Source organism: Taudactylus pleione, unplaced genomic scaffold (assembly GCF_031769625.1).
Source record: "Taudactylus pleione unplaced genomic scaffold, aTauple2 ptg000100l, whole genome shotgun sequence".
NCBI lineage: Eukaryota > Metazoa > Chordata > Amphibia > Anura > Myobatrachidae > Taudactylus > Taudactylus pleione.
Genome location: NW_028284502.1, coordinates 15206649 through 15227481, shown reverse-complemented (window position 1 = coordinate 15227481; position 20833 = coordinate 15206649). Strand labels below are relative to the sequence as shown.

General features: G+C 43.8%; 1 protein-coding gene across 2 annotated transcripts in view; it reads right to left on the bottom strand.

Annotated features, from left to right (window-relative positions):
- Positions 1-20833, bottom strand: part of KIAA1549L (KIAA1549 like) — a 248584-nt gene that overhangs the window by 140537 nt on the left and 87214 nt on the right. For both annotated transcript variants that reach the window (XM_088470490.1, XM_088470491.1), the window contains exons 2-3: positions 5979-6254; positions 1311-1880 (exon numbers count right to left, since the gene is read on the bottom strand). In XM_088470490.1, coding sequence (XP_088326616.1) covers positions 1311-1880; positions 5979-6254 — 846 coding nt within the window. The remainder of the gene's footprint in view (positions 1-1310; positions 1881-5978; positions 6255-20833) is intronic.

The following is a 20833-nucleotide window of genomic DNA, read 5'->3' as shown; positions in this document are numbered from 1 at the left end:
CATGACATTGCCAGATTTCACTGATCTGTTTATTCAAGCGTCCACATGAACACCCAGATCTTGATATTATAGCACTGCAGTGCACTCAGCGGACATGGCTCATTAGTTGCTCTGGTTTTCCTGCCATACTCAGTGAAATCCTTTTGACAGAACAAATATTGTATTCACGAATAGTGATCGTTTTGTAGCTTACTGTACACATGATACAAGGTGAAAACCGACCAATCAAAATGACACCAGTTCAAAACAGTTTTAGGGCCATAGACGCAAAAAACATTTAGTTTTCGCATGCAAAAACTTTGCGTACTTTTCGCTCGAATGTGTCACTTTTTGCATCTATCGCATCTGCCGTTTTTCGCGCAATCCAATTGCCAAAGACGCAAAGCGGCATTCTCCCAAAAACTTTTCAATGTGTTATAGGCGAAAAGTACAGTTGAAAGTATGTAAATTAGCCTGTAGCCCCAAAAAAAGTCAAACTAAGATAGGTTAATAGTGTAAAGTTTTTTAGTGACCATAATCAAAGGAATTGGGGTTCTTGAATTGTCAAATAGCTGTTATATGCATTTTTCTCTAACAGTGAAAAAAATGATAGGAAACAATATTTTTGGGGAAAAATAAATGCTGTAGTTAAATTGCGGGTACATTAAAATTGGTGTAGGTATGTTTTTTGTCATAATAGTGAATTTTTCTAAACATTTTAAAAATACACCTGTCACTTGCACCGGCAATCCCAAAAACACCCGTCCCAACACCCGTCCCAAAATACCTACCCCACTACTTTAAACCCATTTTACAACACTGTTTACATTTTCACCCCAAAAAATGACTAATTAAAGCTAATTAAAAAAATATTGTTTACTTAATTAGTCATTAGGGACGGTGTGCAGGGGGTTCTGAACCACGTGACGACATTTTTGCCAAAAAGAGGGGTTTTGCACAACTTTTTACCTGCTCTGCGATGGTGAAAACTTTTTGCGGCTTTTGCCTATGGAGAATTCACATGTACGAAAATCCACGGCTAATAGGATAGCGCGATACTCCTTTTTGGCGAATAGTTCCTATAAGTGTAAAACTTTTCGCACAAATGCGGCTAATTTGATATGGCCCTTAATCTGTGCTAGTGTAGTCTTTTCAAAAATATATTAAATTCTGCAAATGGTTTGCTCAGTTTGATTTACAAGGACTGCTGATTATTCGGCGTCCTTCATTTACAATTATTTTGTTCAATAATGTTCCATAGTCCATATTATTTTCTCACATACAACTGGACCTGAATATTCAAACGCAAAGAAAATGCTAAGAGGACTTACCACTTTTTATCATGGTTTCTGATGATCGCTGACACTCCAAAGAGGAAGGCGTTGGTGATGTACTAAGCAGGGTTGTCGAAATTGTGCTTTGAGTAGAAGTAGCATTTGTCACTGGTGCCACAGAAGCCACCGTCGTTGTCATGGTTGCAGTCGTAGGTGCCACGGTTGGTGAAGTAATGGTTTGAGGGAGAACAGTTGATGTTTTGGAAGTTTCTGGGATCGTTTTCATCGTATTTATACTGGGTGCATGAGTCGTGATTGAGGGGGAACTTGTGACTATGCTGGTTTTTACGGTGGTTGGAAGAACAACTGTGGTAGGTGTATGTGCTGTGTGATTTGTTGGTATAAAAGGTGTGGTTTTTGCAGTAAAAGCCCCTGACGTTGGAGCTTGGGTAGCCTTTGTGAGCTGAGTTGACAACAATATATTAATAATTGATGGTGAAACATGACTTGTGGGGTTTGTATGAGTTACGTAAGAGGAAGAAGGAGTTGGTGTAAAGGTAAAGGTTTGTGTTGCATTTCCTGCAGATGAAACAGTTGATACTTCAGCAGAAGATACCATAGAAGAGACTGTAGAAAGAGAATTAGATATGCTTGTTGGAAAGATTGTAGTTGTATGTGGCAAGGATGATGGGTGAGTTGACGTTATAGCTATGGATGACACATGGGAAATGGTTTGGAGCATGGAATCTGAAGTGACTGCTTTGTGAGTGGTACTGCTACTAGAATGGACCATACCTACAGTGATTGTAGCTGAAAAGTCAGCTTGTGCTGTAGACCCTGAGGATGTTGAGATGTTGTCTTCTCCTGTTACTGTCTGCTGAATAACCGTAGCATTACCCATAGTGGTCAACACTGAAGATATTTTAGTAGTTATGGGCTGTGCTGAAGGCATCTTACTATCAGTAGTGAAGGGCAAAGTGAAAGCAGTTGAAGAATGTGATTGTAAATCAGTATTAACTGTAGAAGTAGATTCCAGTTGTTTTTCAGATGTAGGTTTAGATAGTAATGAGTTGACGGTGGAAGAAATTTCAACACGTTGTGAAGTTTCTGGACTTGTCTGATTGACAGACTCATGCATTTCACTGGATGTGATACTTGGTATTGTAGAGGCCATCAAATGATCTGTAGATTGAGTGCTTGATGAAGTCAAAGCATCTGAATGTGGACTAAAGTATGTGGTAGAACCCATGTAGTCAGTAACACTTACAACGCTGTCAGTTAACTTGGAAAAGAGTGGTGTCGTCATGCCACTAGACATCGATGGATGACTTGACATCTCCTCAGCAGTAGCTGTCTGCAAGTGCTCGGTGTTTGTATCAGGGTTATATATTACAGTTACTGTCCCATTAGATATATGCATTCCGGTTAGAGTTTCACCAGCATTTGTTGAACTGGACTGAGTAGAGAATAGTATTGTAGATGTGGTCAATGCAGCTGGCAAAGTAATGGCAGAGATTGTTTTACTATTATCAATAACAGTTATTGCATTAGTTGGGGTACTTACCATAGTTCCAGTTCTTGCCTCCATTGATACTGTTGCTTCTGAAATTGCTGCTGTTTCAAATGCACTTTGTTCACTAGTAATATTAACAAGGTTGGTTAATTCACTAGAATATGCAATAGGAAATCCTGATGATAGATAACTGGTTGATGTTCTAGATTCAGTGTTTGGTGACTTGGAAAATGTACTTTCTTCATTGACATTAGAAATCTTTGTGGTAGTGAAACTGGAGTGTCCAAAAGAATTAGTCTTCATGCTCTCTGTGTTCGTGTTCATTTCATATGAAGCAGTAGATGTCCAACTAGACATCAGAGTTTCGGGAGCAGAAGTGACGGTGGGCTGGGAGGAGAATAATATTATACTTGTGTTTAACACAGCTGGTGATGTAACATTAGACATTGCAGTATTATTATGTGTAATAGTCCTGGATGTCATTACATGACTACTGGGAATATCTTCACTTCTTGCAGTTGCAGTTGATTTGTTTGTACTAGCCTCCGTAGTTATACCAAGATTGGAGGTTGATTCAACAGAAGTTGGCAATCCATTGCTGTTTGTGTTTCCAGATACTGTCATCGTTGACATGAAAGTTGTATTTTCTTGACTGATACTTGGACTGTCTGTGACAGCCTGACTGATCTTTCCTGTAGAATATGTCTGCAGGCTGCCTGTGTTTATATCAGTCATATACTTTATTGTAGACACAGGAGCTGCTAATGGTGTTTCCAGAGTAGTTGCTGCATTTGACTGAGAATAGAATGTTGTTGATGTCTTCATTACAGATGGAGATGAAACATTGGAAGCTTCAGGAGAACTCCATGATAATATGAATTTGCCAGTCTTACTTAATGTAGACCCTGTTGTTGTTTGCACCGATGTTATTGTGGTTGGTTTAATGGTACTTGGTTTTCTAGTAATACCAAGATTAGTGGTTAATTCATCAAAGGTTGACAAAGCATTTCTGGTTACGGGATTAGAATTTGTAAGTGTTGATGAAGAAATTGTACTTTCTTCACTGATGTTTGGACTGTCTGTGACTATGTGATTGGTGCCCCCTGTATAATTTGTCTGCAGGCTCACTGTGTTTTTATTACCGTTAAATGTCCCGTTAAATATCAACGTGGATGACTCGGTAGACAAAGGCATTTCTGATGGTGTGTCAGTAGAATATATTGAAGTCCATGATGTGGCATTATTGGTGGCACTTGGTGCATGATGGGTCAAGGTCTCCACTGATGTAGATGCTGATGGCTCAATGGTACCTGGCTCTATACTAAGAGGGGAGGTCAACGTCTCAGAATATGAAATTATGACTTCTGATGGGACACTACTGGCTGAAGTACTGGGTTCTGCCTGAGTTGAACTGGATATGGTATTTTCTTCAATTATATTTTGTATTTTTGTAGTATTGGCCAAGACGATTTCTGTAACACTTGTCAGTGTGTTGTCTGTGTTTTTATCAGTGCTGTATATCAATGTGGATATTCCACTGGACATAGCAGCTACTGTTGTCATTTCAGCGGCAGTCACAGCAGTAGTCTGAGACGAAAATAATATTGTTGATGTGTTAGATTGAGCTAATGATGTAGTAGCAGAGATGGTGGACCTCTGCTCATTGCTAGATGTACTTAATCCAATTCCAGAGGTTGTTGTTTCCACAGATAATGCATCTTCTGAAACTGGTTCTAATTTATTTGTGTTTGACACAGTATCAATGTAAAAATAAGAGATTGCTGTGATAAATTCTGGTGACAACTGGGTCGAGGTTGTAGACTGCATTGTTGGTGATGACCTAGATAAGTTCTCATCACTTTCCAACGGAGCATTTGAAGACAAATGCAAATAAGGGTCACTGTCTAAAGTTGTATCTAGTTGAAGAGGGCTTGAATAATTCGGAGAGGTCAGCTCAGCATTCATGCTTGTCAAAATAGTGGTCATCTCAACTTCAGGTTGAGTATCACCTATTGTGCTAGTAGTAGTAGTTAGTGGTAATACATTTTTAGATGTAGAACCTGAGATAGCTTGATGTTCTACAGAGGACTGGGCCATTGTGTTGTTCTTTGTAGAAATACTTGTTTCTACATACTGAGTTGAGGGGCTCCCTGGTTTCTGAGATAACTTATGTGTTGAAAAATTGGGGTTTGCACTGTTGGCATTAGTACTGTTATTTATAGTGATTATTGCTGGAGACTCACTAATTTCTGCATTTGCTAAAGATTTTGTAAGGCCTATATTTGTAGTACTGTAAGCAAGCCATGTGGTGGAATATTGATCGGATGGCAGGATGTTTGTCAAGTTTGGAGCCTCTGTCATTTCTGCTGTAAATGATGGTTTAAGTGATGTAATTGGATAGGATGTAGTTTTACTTGCCTGATTATCCGTTGAAGCTCCATCCATAAAATCAACATGGTCGGTCAATGTAGACATTACAGCAGCAGTGGACTTGTTTGAAGATAATATTTTGGCTTGATGTGATTCTAGATTGTTGGTATCTAGTGTGTCTAAAGATACTGTAAAAGTGGATCTAAATGGAATGAAGAGTTTATATGAAGTAGTCAATGAGTCATTATTTGACTCAATGTTAGAGATTGTTATGTTTTTTAGTGTTGAACTATGGGATGTTTGTGTGAACGATTCTTGTACTGATAATTCTGTAACTTGTTCTGTTGAAGGTTCCACTGTATTTTGGATTTGCCCATTGGGGGCTTTGCTTGTTGCTTCTGGAATGGCTACTGTTTGTACTGTCCTAGAAGTAGCTTCTAAACTTGATTTTTCTGTTTCCATTGTCTCCAAAAAACTGGTGGTTTCAATGGTCATGGTCTTGCTGGTCACTGTAGAACTAGATTCTATAACATCTGTAACAATGTCCTGATTAAATATCCCCCCCTTACTATTTCCTAGTGTTACCATGTCAGAATAAGGTACAATTGTGGAAGAAGTATAATCTACATCAGTGATTGATATGGAAGACTGGTTAGATGATATTGTTGATAATGGTACTGATGACAATGATAATGATGATGATGTTAGTGTTGGCGGTGGTGACGATGATGATGATGATTCAAAAGCAATTAAATGATCGGCTCCAGAAGCAGAAGATGTGTATGGGGATGATGGATATAAAGGCAAAGTCAATAAAGTTAATGTGCTGGAATCACTTAGACCTGAGTTTGTAGGCTGGAATGAAGATAGTGGTGAAGATTCGGAAGGATTGAGTTCTCCCAACTGCATTGTTCTATTGTCCTGGACACTGGAGGTTGGGTTTGTATCATTAGTGTTGGGATTCTTGCTCGGTAATGTAGTGTTGTGATACAAAGTAGCATTCGCCATCTCTTCTGCTTGTCCAATTGTAGTCACTACCTCACTGGTTACAGAGGAAGCTTCAGAAGGCCATAATTCACTTGCTGAAATGCCTGCATCTGGCTGCAGTGTTGGAGAACCTGAAATGATAAAGCCGTGCATACGTTTTATTGTCTGTGACCTACATTCCTATATATGTATTACAGAGAAGGCTATTGTATATGAAAAAAAAATAACCATGGCTTAAGTTACCAAAGATGGATTTATTGAAAGTAAATGACTAGTGTTAGCAAAACAGTGCTGTACACATACTATTGTGTTACTGTACAATGAGCCAATGCACGATCTGTTAAATCATTTGCTAAACCTGTGACAAAAACATTTACAAAGGTGACCAAACTTATTTAGAGTTTTCCTTCAGCCTTTGCAAATTGAAAATATGTTTTCTGGTAAATGGATAAAATAATTGTCAAACACCTAAGAGCAACTCGACCAAGTTTTTATTCAGTGAATGTTGCATTGCACCTTCCTGTAATCATTTAATGCTGTGTACACACTTGGAGTTATAATGCTCGTTCTATTGACGAGCGATATATCTCTAGTGCATCCCGGGAGGGTGTACACCAAATAGGTCTGTGAATGACGTCATTCACAGACATATCTTGCCGGCCGATGCTGGCAGGTGAAAACTGAAATGCCCGCCCAGTTGTGATGTCAGCCCAGCCATATCAAGTGGCCGATATATCAGGTTTGCGGGCAGATCTGATTACAGACATGCAGAAGCGCGCAATAGTACGTACACACTGGATGATGTGTGGGGTTTTTCGTTCCGATTCGCCTCAAAACGTCAAATCGTCCAATATATATCGTCTAGTGTGTTCCAAGCGTAACTCTAATGAATAGTGGGCCTGATTCAGAGCCGGACGCTCTGACCAGAGGGCTCGCTCTGAATCAGGGCCCTCCTACCTAAAAATGGAGCGGCCTCCTGGCCGCTCGCATAGCTGTGGGTGACGACCCACAGCTTACGCGAGCGGCCAAAAAGATGGTCGCGATGGTCATAACCATCGGGCTTGCGACGAGACCCTGCGGTAGGGTCTCGCTGCCGCAAGCCCAGGAGTGCTTTTGGCTCTACCAGAGCCAAAAGCACTCCCACTGACATCACTAGTGATGTCAGTGGGGCCGGACCCAGACGGTAGGCGTTACCATGGAACGCCTCCGTCTGTGCAGCAACGCCCCCGGCACGCCCACCAAAGGGGGCGTACTGTCGATGGTGAGTGACAGCACGCCCCCTTTGGTGCGAGACCCATAGCGACAGCTTGGCTGGCGGGTCTCGCACATGCGCACGACGGAGCTCCCTCCATCGTGCGCATGCGCATTAGGGCACCATCGACCCGCTTGCGAGCGCTCGCGAGCGGGTCTGAATTAGGCCCAGTGTCCCCTTTTTGAAGAACTAGAAAAGATCCAGCGAGTGAATATGGTAATATTGTAGAATAAGGGGGGTATCCAATTAGATGCGATATTTCCTCTATCGCGAGATTCGTCGTTTTAGCGCTATCCAATTGCAAGCAAGCCTCCGTAAAGATCTCCTGAATACAGACCACCCGTGCAATTGCATAATTTTCCCTGAAAATGTTTATTCCACTTTAGTATATTCACTGTATGCGTTTTCTTGCAAAATTAATGTTCTAATTAAATTGGGGGTGTATAAAAATGGATATAGGGTATATTTACTAAAGTGAGAGGTTTTAAAAAATGGAGATGTTACCCATAGCAACCAATCAGATTCTACTTTTAAACATTTAACTAACACCTAGCTAGAATCTGATTGGTTGCTATGGGCAATATCTCCACTTCTAAAAACTCTCACTTATAATATACCCCCAAGTATATATTTGGAAAATTTTAAGTCACTTTTAAAAAAGCTTCAAAATACACCTCTAACACTCACCTGCAATCTTATATACACCTGTTCCACTCATACAGCACCCCCATATACCTGGCCCACATCAATTAAACCATTTTCCTGCACTTTGCACCCCAAAAATGACATGTCATTATTGGTCAAATTAAGCTATGAAAACATAATTTTGACCTAATTAGTCATTAAGTAGGGTGTCTCGACATGTTTAGCCAAAAATAGCGGTTTTGCAGAACTTATCACCTGCACATGAGGTAGTGAAAAGAAAATTGCGGATAAAACTAGCCCAAATCCCCAAAAAATTCTTGCTCGCTTGTAATTGGATAGCTTTTCCGCGTAAATCCACTGTTTTACTAGGGAGATTTCTTTCCTCGAGAAAATGAAAATTGGAGAAAAATTCTCTGGAGAAAAATTACGTGTAATAAGATAGGGAGAAAAGTCCTCTCACAAAATATGTACCATGTGATGGCGGGTTTACAGGAGAAAACGAGTTATCGCATCTAATTGGATATTCCCATAGGAATGAAGGACATGGCAACACAGCCGAACTTAATGAAAAGCACTCCATAACTTTACTTATTGGGGCTGGTTTCCCCTCTGTTAATCTTCAAGTTTTAGGATAGGGAAAGGGAGACAGAATGTGCGAACATTGCCTTGTAAGATATAAATGAATAAAATTAGAAGTTTTCATAAAGTTTGGCTGTGCCCCAAGGTCCTTCTTTATAAGGTATACAGTCGGCATCCCGACTGTCTAATCCTGGCAAGGGTCTAATGACAGGCGTTGAAATCCCGATGCCTGCCATTTTACCTACGGCAGGAGCCCGACGCCCGGCTTACCTCCGATTGGTATGCCGGGCACGGACAGCCACGGGGAGGGGGGGGGGGTTAGGTTAGGGGCTCCTGGGGGGGACTTAGGGACAGGCACCCCCCCGGAAAGTTAGGTTAGGGGAAGGGAGGGTTAGGCACCCCCGGGGGAGGGTAGGGTTAGGCACACCCCCCAGGAGACTTAGGTTTAGGCTGCGGGGAAGGAGGGGGGAAGGTTTAGGCACTTACAGGGGGGGTTAGGGTTAGGCACTTGGGGGGGAGGTTACGGTTAGGCACCCCTAAGGGAGGGTTAGGGATAGGGGGGGGGGGTTAGGGAATGGTGAAAATACTTACCTGTCGGGATCTTCACTGCCGGTCTTCCAGCGTCCAGCGGTATTTAATACTGATCCCCTTTATAAATATGACACAAAATTACTGGAGGCCTGATTCAGAGCCGCTCGTAAGCGGCCGCTCGTTCGCTCCGAGCGATGTTCGCACATCTGTGCATGCGTATGGGTCGTAATGCGCATGCGCCAACCAGTCATTGCGGTCGGAAATCGAGCGCTCGCAAAACAGCGAATGCCTGCTAATTTGAATGACAGGATGAGGCGTTTGTGGGTGGTAACAGGGGAAGGTGCTTGAAAACGGGGAGTGGTGATCCGAACGCAGGCGTGCCAAATGTTCAAAACGGGCGTTTTAAGGGTGTGCATAATTAACAAAGCAGCGTCATCGACCACGTCACTTGGTTGTTTCTTAGCCTGAACTGTTCGCATGATTGCGGTAGGAAAATCCAACCACAAGCACTGAGAGCAGTTCAGATGCCTTTCGATGTACTCGATTAATCAAATAAATAGCGGAGATGACGTAGGATGCGAGCGGCCAGGGGGCGCCTTTACAAAATAGCGAGCGCATGTTTCGTTCGCTCGTTCAGACATAGAGGCATCAACAGACCGCAAAGAGCGAGCGCACAATTTAAATAGCCGGCCCCTTTTTCTGAACGAGCGAGCTCAAATAGCGTCCGGCTCTGAATCAGGCCCTGGGTTCACTATTCTATAGTCAATCAAGTAGACAGGCTTCTTTGCTGCTCATTTGTATAGGAATGTTATGGAATAATAATGTAGCTGACAGGCAACATCATTTGAGAGCCACATACTATAGGGAATAAATTTAAAAGAATATATGGTTTTGTCATAGCATACTGTTTAATAGTATTTTTATACTGTTTGAGTAGTGATTAATGTGACAATACTTTCATTAACCTCTTCAGTACTAAGGGCCTGATTCAGCAAGCATCGCTATTGTGATCGCAGCTGCGATTACGCATGCAGTTCAACAGCGATAGTATGCTAATCCATTGCGATCGCTATGCCCTCGCAGCATAACATAAGGACGCCCAATTTACTTCCGTTATGTTTAGCAAGACTGTGAAACCAATGGTAACATCGAGTACCTTCGCAGCCTCACGCACACTTGCACAAGCCCTGACCTCACTCAGAAATTGCTAACAAGCACGCACGCCTGCGTTCGCCCGACCACCCCCCTGTCACCACCGACAAATGGCACTTCCTCTCTCTGCGATGGGTCTGCATAGCCTCTGCGATCGCAGTCTTAATCGCAATAGTTAGTTTGCGCATGTGCATAACGCAACAATCGGCCGACTGCATGCGTATTAAGCAACTGCGATCCAAGCTAAATCAGGGCCTAAGAAAAAGTGTCACTTATCTTCAATATACACCTAAAAAAGTGCTGAGGTCGAGGCCAACTTGTCCTCAGTACTGTAGGGTTACAAATACACTACGGGGAGCTTACATAATATTCCTCCTCTAAGAGGTGCTGTCGCTGTGTGCCAAAAAGGGTGGAGCTTGATTACATCATTAAGCCCTGCCCAGCTCCAGGCACTACACTACAGAGAGTTTGAGAAGTTAGCATTAAATTGATTAATATTTTCCATTCTGACACCCGCAGACCACCTTGCTTGAATGAGAGGACCCCACAATGAAATTGCTATGTTTAGTGCCCGGCACTACCAGCCGCCAGCGAAAACAATTGTAACAGAATTTCCAAAATGTTCTGTAGGCTCTTCTATTGATTCATTATAAAATAACACTCATGGCTGCAGATACTTAGTAAGATGAGAATGTTGTAAAGATCAGTCCAGTCGTAGACTCAAAGTAGCCTACATGAAGCATTTCCTTGTGGAATAACACCCAACTTCAATCTGATGAAGTTGTGCATTATTCTACAATGAAATGCATCAGTACACTACTTATCGAACACTGGACCAATTGTTAGAAAACATTGGCCCTCATTCAGAGCCACTCGCTAGCGGCAGTACGCTCGTTCCGAGCGATGTTCGCACATCTGCGCATGTGTACGGTTTTTAGTACGCATGCGCGAACCAGTCAGTGCGGCCGAAAATCGTTGGTACGCAATATAGCGAGGGCCTGCTATTTTGAGTGACAGAATGAGGCGTATGTGGGTGGTAACAGGGGAAGGTGCTTGAAAACGGGGAGTGGAGATCCGAACGCAGGCGTGCTTAAAGGTCAAAACGAGCGTTTTAAGGGAGTGCATAATTAATACAGCAGCGTCATTGACCACGTCACTTGGTTTTTTTTAACTCAGAACTGCTCGCAAAATAGCGGTTGAAAACACCAACCACAAGAATAGCGAGCAGTTCATACGCTGTACGATGTACTCGATTAATCTAATAAATAGCGGACATGACGTATGGTGCGTGCGGCCAGGGGGCGTTTTTATCAAAAAAACGAGCGTATGTTTTGCTCGCTCGTTCAGACTTAGAGGTGGGAACAGACTGCAATTTGCGAACGGATCATTTGAATAGCCACCCCTTGTTTTTGAACGAACGACCACAAATAGCGAACGGCTCTGAATCAGGCCCATTGTTTCTCAATGTTCAAAATATGAGTTGGGGTGGTAACTATGCAAATGTTATAATTTTCCGTTGTTGAATACTACAATTATGAGAAATTGCATCACTTCTTCCTGGAGTAAAGGAACGTAAATAATGTGTACCTAATGAAGCATTCAAGTCATCTAGTATGTAAACACATTCCAGAGTTACTCAATGATTATGTAGTTGTTCTGATTGTGTTTTTAATTGTAACAAGAAGACCATTGGACCTAGAACAAATACACTATGTCATGTTTCAAAATAAAATATACTTTTTTTTGGAAATTAAAAGATAGAAATATTTGGCCAATGGCTCAAATTTATTGTATAAAACAAAACATTGTTCACAATTGGGATGGTCTTATTACGGCGTTCTTTTATGCCTCTTAAAATATATGTTTCAAATTTGGTGATTTAAAAAACATATATACAGTACTGATTTTAGAAAGCCCCTTGCATCTGGAAACTTTGACTGGGGAGAGATCTGCCTACAAATTAATTCAGGAATTATGATAAAATAAGGCAACTGCTACAAGTATATTGCAGGCCAGCATAGCAGGGTAAACTTTGGGGGCCTGAGAAGTAGATGTCCACCAAATAGGACTTAGGGCCTGATTCAGAGCCGCTCGCTCTGAATCAGGGCCGAGTTTTTTTTTTTAAGAACGGCTTTCTGCCCGCTCGCATAGCTGTGGGTGACCACCCACAGCTACAGCGAGCGGCCATGATGATGGTCGCAATGGTCAAGACCATCGCGACCATCGGGTGTGCGACGAGACCCTTGTGGTAGGGTCTCGTGGCCGCAAGCCCCTGAGAGATTTCTGTTCTAACAGAGCCGGAATCTCTCCACTGACATCACTCGTGATGTCATTGGGGCCGTCCCCAAATGACAGGTGTTCTCATGGGAACGCCTCCGTTTGGGCAGCAACCCCCCCCGGCCCGCCCACCAAAGGGGGCGAGCTGTCACTCAACATCGACAGCTCGCCCCCTTTGTTGCGAGACCCGGAGCGACGGATTGCCGGCTCCGTCCTGTGCATGTGCTGTGGGCCAACATCGACCTGGTTGCGAGTGCTCAGCGCTTGCGACCGGGTCTGAATCAGGCCCTTAGTTCTGCAACATGTCAAGTGATCAAACCATTAAGAAAAATAAAAAAATAATAAACTTTGTTCAGCTAGGTTATAGGTATATATATATATATATATATATATATATATATTAGGGGTGTGCACCGGCCACTTTTCGTGTTTTGTGTTTTGGATCTGGATCTTTCTTCGTGTTTTGGATCTGGATTGGTTTTGCCAAAACCACCCTTCCGTGTTTTGGGTTCTGGGTTTTGTGTTTTGGATCTGTATTTTTTTGAAAAAAAGTATAAAAACAGCTAAAATCACAGAATTTGTAGGTTTTTCTGCTCCTATGCTATTATTAACCTCAATAACCTTAATTTCCACTCATTTCCAGTCTATTCTGAACACCTCACACCTCACAATAGTGTTTTTATGTCCAAAAGGTTGCACTGAGGTAGCTGGATGACTATGCTAAGCGACACGAGTGGGCGGCACAAACACGTGACCCATCTAGGCGTGATACTGCAGTGGCAGACAGGATGGCAGTTTGAAAAACTAGGCCCCAAACTGTACATAATGCAAAGAAAAAAAAGAGGTGCAAGATGGAATTGTCCTTGGGCCCTCCCACCCACCCTTATGTTGTATAAACAGGACATGCACACTTTAACAAACCAATCATTTCAGCGCCAGGGTCTGCCACACAACTGTGGCTGAAATGATTGGTTCGTTTGGGCCCCCACAAAACAAGCTGGCAATTAATCTGTCCCTGCACAAACTGGCTCTACGGAGGCAAGATGTCATCCTCATCCTCCTCATCCACCGATTCCTCACCCTCTTCAGTGTTGTGTACATCCTCATCCTCAAAGAGTATTAGCTCGTCCCCACTGGAATCCACCACCACAGGTCCCTTGTCAATGGTGACAGTATCATATGCAGTGACAGTAGACATGTCAGAAATTGTTGCCAGGTCCTTCAGTCCGGACCAGATGTCCAAACTTGGTCCTGCCTGCCCTGCATCACCGCCAGCGGGTTGCTTAGGATACCTAAGTTTTTTCCTGGCAGCCCCAGTTGCGGGAGAAAATGAAGAAGGAGCTGTTGACGTGTCACGTTCCGCTTCAGCTGACAGTGTGTTCACCAGCAGGTCTTTGCACCTCTGCAGGCTTGTGTTGGCCGGAAAGAGAGACACCACACAGGCTTTAAACCTAGGATCGAGCACTGTGGCCAAAATGTAGTGGTCTGATTTCAACAGATTGACCACCCTGGAATCCTGGCAAAGCGAATGAAGGGCTTCATCCACAAGTCCCACATGCCGAGCGGAATCGCTCCGTCTTAGCTCCTCCTTCACTTTCTCCAGCTGCTTCTGCAAAAGCCTGATGAGGGGAATGACCTGACTCAAGCTGGCAGTGTCTGAACTGACTTCACGTGTGGCAAGTTCGAAGGGCTGGAGAACCTTGCACAACACGGAAATCATTCTCCACTGCGCTTGAGTCAGGTGCATACCCCCTCCTTTGCCTATGTCATAGGTGGATGTATAGGCTTGTATGGCCTTTTGCTGCGCCTCCATCCTCTGAAGCATATAGAGGGTTGAGTTCCACCGCGTCACAACCTCTTGCTTCAGGTGATGGCGGGGCAGGTTCAAGAGTGTTTGCTGGCGCTCCAGTCTTCGGCACGCAGTCGCTGATTGGCGAAAGTGGCCAGAAATTTTTCGGGCCACCCAAAGCGTCTCCTGCACGCCCCTGTCGCTTTTCAGAAAATTCTGCACCACCCAGTTTATTGTGTGAGCAAAACATGGGACGTGCTGGAATTTGCCCAGATGTAATGCCCGCACAATATTGGTGGCGTTGTCAGATATCACAAATCCCCAGGAGAGTCTAAGTGGGGTAAGCCACTGGGCGATGATTTCCCTCAGTTTCTCTAAGAGGTTGTCGGCGGTGTGCCTCTTACTGAAACCGGTGATACACGGCGTAGCCTGCCTTGGAACGAGCTGGCGTTTCTGAGATGCTGCTACTGGTGACGCTGCTGCTGTTGCTGCATAAGGTGATACATCTACCCAGTGGGCTGTCACAGTCATATAGTCCTTAGTCTGCCCTGTTCCACTTGTCCACCTGTCCGTGGTTAAGTGGACATTGTGTACAACGGCATTTTTCAGGACACTGAGGACACTTTTTCTGACGTTTCTGTACAGTCTCGGTATCGCCTGCCTAGTGAAGTGGAATCTAGACGGGATTTGGAACCGGGGACACACTACCTCCATCAATTGTCTAAATCCCACTGCACTAATGGCAGATACCGGACGCACATCTAACACCAACATAGCAGTCAAGGCCTCAGTTATACGTTTTGCTTCAGGATGACTGCTGTCGTACTTCATCCTCCTCGCTAAGGACTGTTGGAGGGTCAATTGTTTAGTAAAAGTAGTGGTGTTCCTACTTCCTCTCTGGGATGATGAACGACTCCCAGCAGCAGCAACAGCAGCAGCGGCAGCAGTAGGCGTAGCAATGCAGGATCCTCCGGAGGAATCCCGGATAGGAGAGTCAGTCATGCCAGTGACATGGCCTGCAGGACTACTTCCGATCCTGACTAAGGAGGAAATTGACGAGGAGGGAGTTGACGGTGTGGTTTGCAGGCACTTGGATACAACAGGACAACGGGATTTAGGTGTCCCTGGACTGCTTACGGTCTTAGCCAAAGTTTCTGAACTTGACAGTAACTTTTTATGAACGCGCTGCAGGTGCCGTATAAGGGAGGATGTTCCTAGGTGGCTGACGTCCCTACCCCTACTTATTTCACCTTTACATATGGTACATATGGCAAGACAGTTGTTGTCCGGATTTGGATAGAAATATTGCCAGACCAAAGAGGTGGAATGTTTGGTCTTCTGCCCAGGCATGACCGTGATGGGCTTTTTCATCCCACGGACAGCAACTGTCTCCCCCGGAGCCTGATTTAAACAAACCACATCACCATCAGAATCCTCCTCGCCAACTTCCTCCTCAGCGCCAGCTACACCAGTATCCTCATCCTATTGTACTTCAACAGTGACATCTTCAATTGGCATATCAGCAAGTGGACTGTGGGTGCTCCTTTCAGCACTTGCAGGGGGCGTGCAAATGGTGGAAAGAGCCACCTCTTCCCGTCCAGTGCTGGGAAGGTCAGGCATCGCAACCACCACCACACTTGGACTCTCCTTGGGGATTTGTGATATCTTCTTAGAAAGCACAGTTCTTCGCTGTGCTTTTGCCAGCTTAACTCTTTTGATTTTTTTAGTGGGAGGAGGGCTTCCATCGTCATGTGAAGCTGAACCACTAGTCATGAACATACTAGGGATCGACCTTAGCCGTTCCTTGCCACTCCGTGTCGTAAATGGCATATTGGCAAGTTTACGTTTCTCTTCAGCTGATTTAAATGTTTTTTTCAAGGTCATTTTCCTGAACTTTGTCATTTGGGATTGTATGTGCCCTCTATTATGACATTGGGCATCGGCCTTGGCAGACGACGTTGATGGCATGTTATCGTCTATGTCATGACTAGTGGCAGCAGCTTCAGCACTAGGAGGAAGTGGTTCTTGATCTTTCTCTATTTTATTTTTATCGGAGAAAGTTTGGTCCTCCATTTATGTTATATCGATTTGATATATACGTGCGGCTAAACACAGAAAATATTTTTTTATTTTTGCTGGAGAGTAGTGCACTTTGTGGGTTACACCAGCCTTTAAGAAATGAGCCAGCCGGCTCTTTACTTATGGGACACAGGCGCACGCTACTGCGCACACAATTCACAAACACAGAAAATAATTTTTTTTTGGTTTGGACTGGAGTGTACTTTGGGGGTTACAGCACCCTTTAACGGTCAAGCCAGCCGGCCCTTTACTTATGACACAGGCGCACGCTTGGCACTACTTTGTTGATGCACGTGCGGCTACTGCGCACACAATTCACAAACACAGAAAATATATTATTTTTTTAGCACTTGGGGGGAGCACCCCTGATGGACAGAGCACCCCCTGGACAACACTACAGCACCCCTTTAGGACTGGGACACTGCACAGGACTTTGGAGTGGACACAGCCCCTATGGAGAACTGACTGCACAACACAGTCCAGCCAGCCCCTATGGACTTTGAAGTAGTGGACACAGCCCCTATTAACAACAGCAGCACAGCACAACACAGGCAGCCCCTATGGACTTTGAAGTAGCGGACAACAGCAGCACTACACTACACTACACTACACAGCCCTAACTCCCACCCTCCCTCTTCACTGTCCACAGCCGAGTGAGAAAATGGCGCCGACGCGGGTACCTTATATAGGATCCAAAACCCGCGAGACTCGGAAGGCGGGATGATGACGTTTTGCCTCGATTTCAGATCTGAGTCAGGCGGGAAAAGTCGAGCCTGACTCGGATCGGACTTGGATCGGGGGGGCTCGGGGGGGTTCGGATTTCAGAAATCCGAACCCGCTCACCCCTAATATATATATATATATTTATTTTTTTTATATTATTTTTTTTAAGTAAGCCTGCAGCCCAGCTCGGTCAGAGGAATAGAGTAACAGTTTGTTGGCGAAGCAGCTGGTCTCTGCTAACGGTCACTGACTATTTCACATAAATAACACCATGCCAGAAGCTATGTCCACAGGATAACAAGGACAACACGGCGTGACCAGATGGAGAGCGAGAGCGACTGCCACAGTTTAGTAAGCTTTTGACCTACAGCACTGAGGAGCCTGAAAGCAAAACTTAAAAAATAAAAAAAATGAATAACTTTTAATGCATAACAATAACTTTATGTGTATTGTCTCGCCGAGTCTACGTCAATTAGCTCATCTGATGTTATGGTGCTGTTTGTAAATTTGCCAAAGTTTTTTGAGTCACAAACAAAAGTAGCGTCAGCCAAGGATTCAGCCAACAGAGTCATTATTCACCATTTATCATGAAATTGTGAAGCAATATCCCTCAAAAGCTCCATTTTATACAAACGCCAGCTTATAGCTTAATTGCGCTTGTCTGAATTCACAGGGATTTTTGTAACAGATATTTTTTAATTATTTGGCTGTTTAAAGGATGACTCTCTCCCCGAATTAGAATTTGTTATATGCAAAGCACGGAGCACTTCTCACATTCCAACGCAGACATAAAAGAGATGAGTTCAAAGAAGACCTGTGTATGCGCCATAAAAAACAAACTCTAGTGTTTAACGATCGGCGCATACGCAGGATCTGCACTGTGTATGTGTCGATCACCGACTGCGACGGTGGTCGCAGTCCCCTCTAAGCCACAACGTGATTGACCTGCTGTGGCTGTTTGGGTGTGGGGGAGGAACGGTGGTGGCCAGCGTTCTTGAAATGGAGCATGTCGGCCCCATTTTCAAGGCATGCCGAGGCCAGTGGCTGTGTATTCTGATGCAGATTTCCTGGCCCCGGCAGAGTGAAAACCCTTGTGGTCCTGTGATTTGCCGTAGTTTGCTGTGACGGTGGGCGCAGTCTTATGACATAGGAGCCCAGCCCCGCCTCTCAAAGTGGCCAAATGCATCTCCTCTCCAGGCTTCTCCCAGCGAGGAAGCTGGGAGAAGCTGCCTGAGAAGCTGCCTCCTACATCACAGCTCCCCGGCCTCATGACAGCAGTGGACCTGACATAACATATAAAGTACACAAAGCAGAGTGTACAGTAAAACTGGCTTTATCCAATGCACGGAAGGTCCTCTATCAGTTACTTACTATTACCGTACTTAGAACCACTCTGTTAATCTAAACTTTTTCAAACTTTTGTACTTAAAAATTACATTATACAAATTCCTAATGAATGTAAACAGGTAATGTATAAGTGCCAAGCAGAAATTAACAATTTACTAACAGTACTCAGTGATTTATTATATTTACTTCCATGATACTTTAGTAAATAAGGGTGGGGAGTGTAAAACAGCAGGTGGGAAGGTGGGGTGCAGGGAAAAGGAAGGGAACAAGCATGCTCTCCAAAAGTAGCGAGACAATCATTTACAGAGCTTAATTAATAAAACCAGGCAAGACTTTAGTGGTATATTTATTACGTTGCACTTTTTAAACCTGATAAGTTTCCATCAGTTTCAGCCGCTGGATTTAAAGGGGCAATAATATTAAATACAGCTTCCCATGACACTCACAATAGTCAGGGTGATCTGGATCTAATATGTATATTACTGGTGGAGTAAGATAGATGTGTCTTTGCGTATGCAGCGTAATTTTCCCCCTTTTTTTTTGTAAATCATGTTCTAGCTGAATGCTCCTATACTATAGGTTTGCAAAGCACACTTGCTGTAATATGTAATGACTTTTTGATTTTGAATTGATCTTTGTTACTGAAAGAACTTCACATTTGTTGATTGTGTAGTTAAAAATTGAGACCACACATGTACCGGTATATACTTATTTCTCTTTTATTTCATACCAATTTGTTTAACATTTATATTTTTAATTAATGTATGTGTGTTTAAAAATTCAATCAAAAATTGGATGAAAAATAAAGTCAGGGTGGTTCCGTGCCATCGCACTGTTGCTGCCTAGTTCCTGCCCCCAAAACGCCCAATTTCATGGAAAGACAGATCCACCGACTCAGAATAGGAAGGAGATATATGCAAAAATGTGTAATTTCGCAATCAGGCCCTATACCTACAGCTAGGTCTCAATCAGGCTCTATGCCTACAGCTAGGTCTCAATCAGGCTCTATGCCTACAGCTAGGTCTCAATCAGGCCCTATACATACAGCTAAGTCTCAATCAGTCTCTATGCCTACAGCTAGGTCTCAATCAGGCTCTATGCCTACAGCTAGGTCTCAATCAGGCTCTATGCCTACAGCTAGGTCTCAATCAGGCTCTATGCCTACAGCTAGGTCTCAATCAGGCTCTATGCCTACAGCTAGGTCTCAGTCAGGCTCTATGCCTACAGCTAGGTCTCAGTCAGGCTCTATGCCTACAGCTAGGTCTCAGTCAGGCTCTATGCCTACAGCTAGCCTAGGTCTCAATCAGGCTCTATGCCTTCAGCCATGTCATTCACCCTTGGAAGGTACAGATTGGTAATTGTCAGAAGACAAACTAATACAGTATATTATAAACAAATGAAAAGCTACAGAAAAGCCTTTAATCTGAGTGCTTCTACAGCTAATCCCCAAAAAAACAAGTTATAAAATTGCAGTGATCTTTAAATTGTTATTCAGCGTTAAGTTATTTTACAATAACATGCGCCAAGTCATCTGTTCTGTGGAGGGTTTACTGGAATTTGTCTTCACACGTGGTTCTATCACAACAGCAAAGGCATTATATTACGCAGACTGAATGTATGAGCTTCTTTTCATGTAAGACCTCTTGTAGTGTTGTTTCTCGTATAGCTGCTTCTCTTGATTTTGTGTGGAGAATGTTCAATGCTCATTTTTGTTACAGACTAGTCTAACAGTGAGACAGTTCTTGTTAGAGAGGAGCACTCAGGGCACTGTCTCTTTCTGCAGCGGTCACGTGGTTGATACGTCACAGAGGTCCTTTCTCCACATAGAATCTAGCATCAACCCTCAGGGCACTGTCTCTTTCTGCAGCGGTCACGTGGTTGATACGTCACAGAAGTCCTTTCTCCACATAGGATCTAGCATCAACCCTCAGGGCACTGTCTCTTTCTGCAGCAGTCACCAATCAATATGACCCAGAGACTCCCAGAGGCAGAACACTACTGCGCATCTGTGGCTTTGCCTTGCATCTTTCTCCGACAGCTACCGGCATAACGGACGTGCTCCTGAGTATCTCCAAGTGTGGAGAGCCCACAGAGACCCCAAACTCCACTGTGTCACCTCCGCAGTACATTACACAGATCCAGGCTACAACTGGGCTGTTCCTTGTAGCCTGCATCTGCTACCATGAACCCTGTGTTGACCTGCACCCGCTTCTACCGGTTAATAAACCAAATCCCTGGTTAATTTGATCTGCAGTGTGGACTAACCTTCGACGCATTTAGCTGCCACCTTCCATTGTAGTGTCTGCCAATAGTTCTAATATTCTGAATGGTAACAC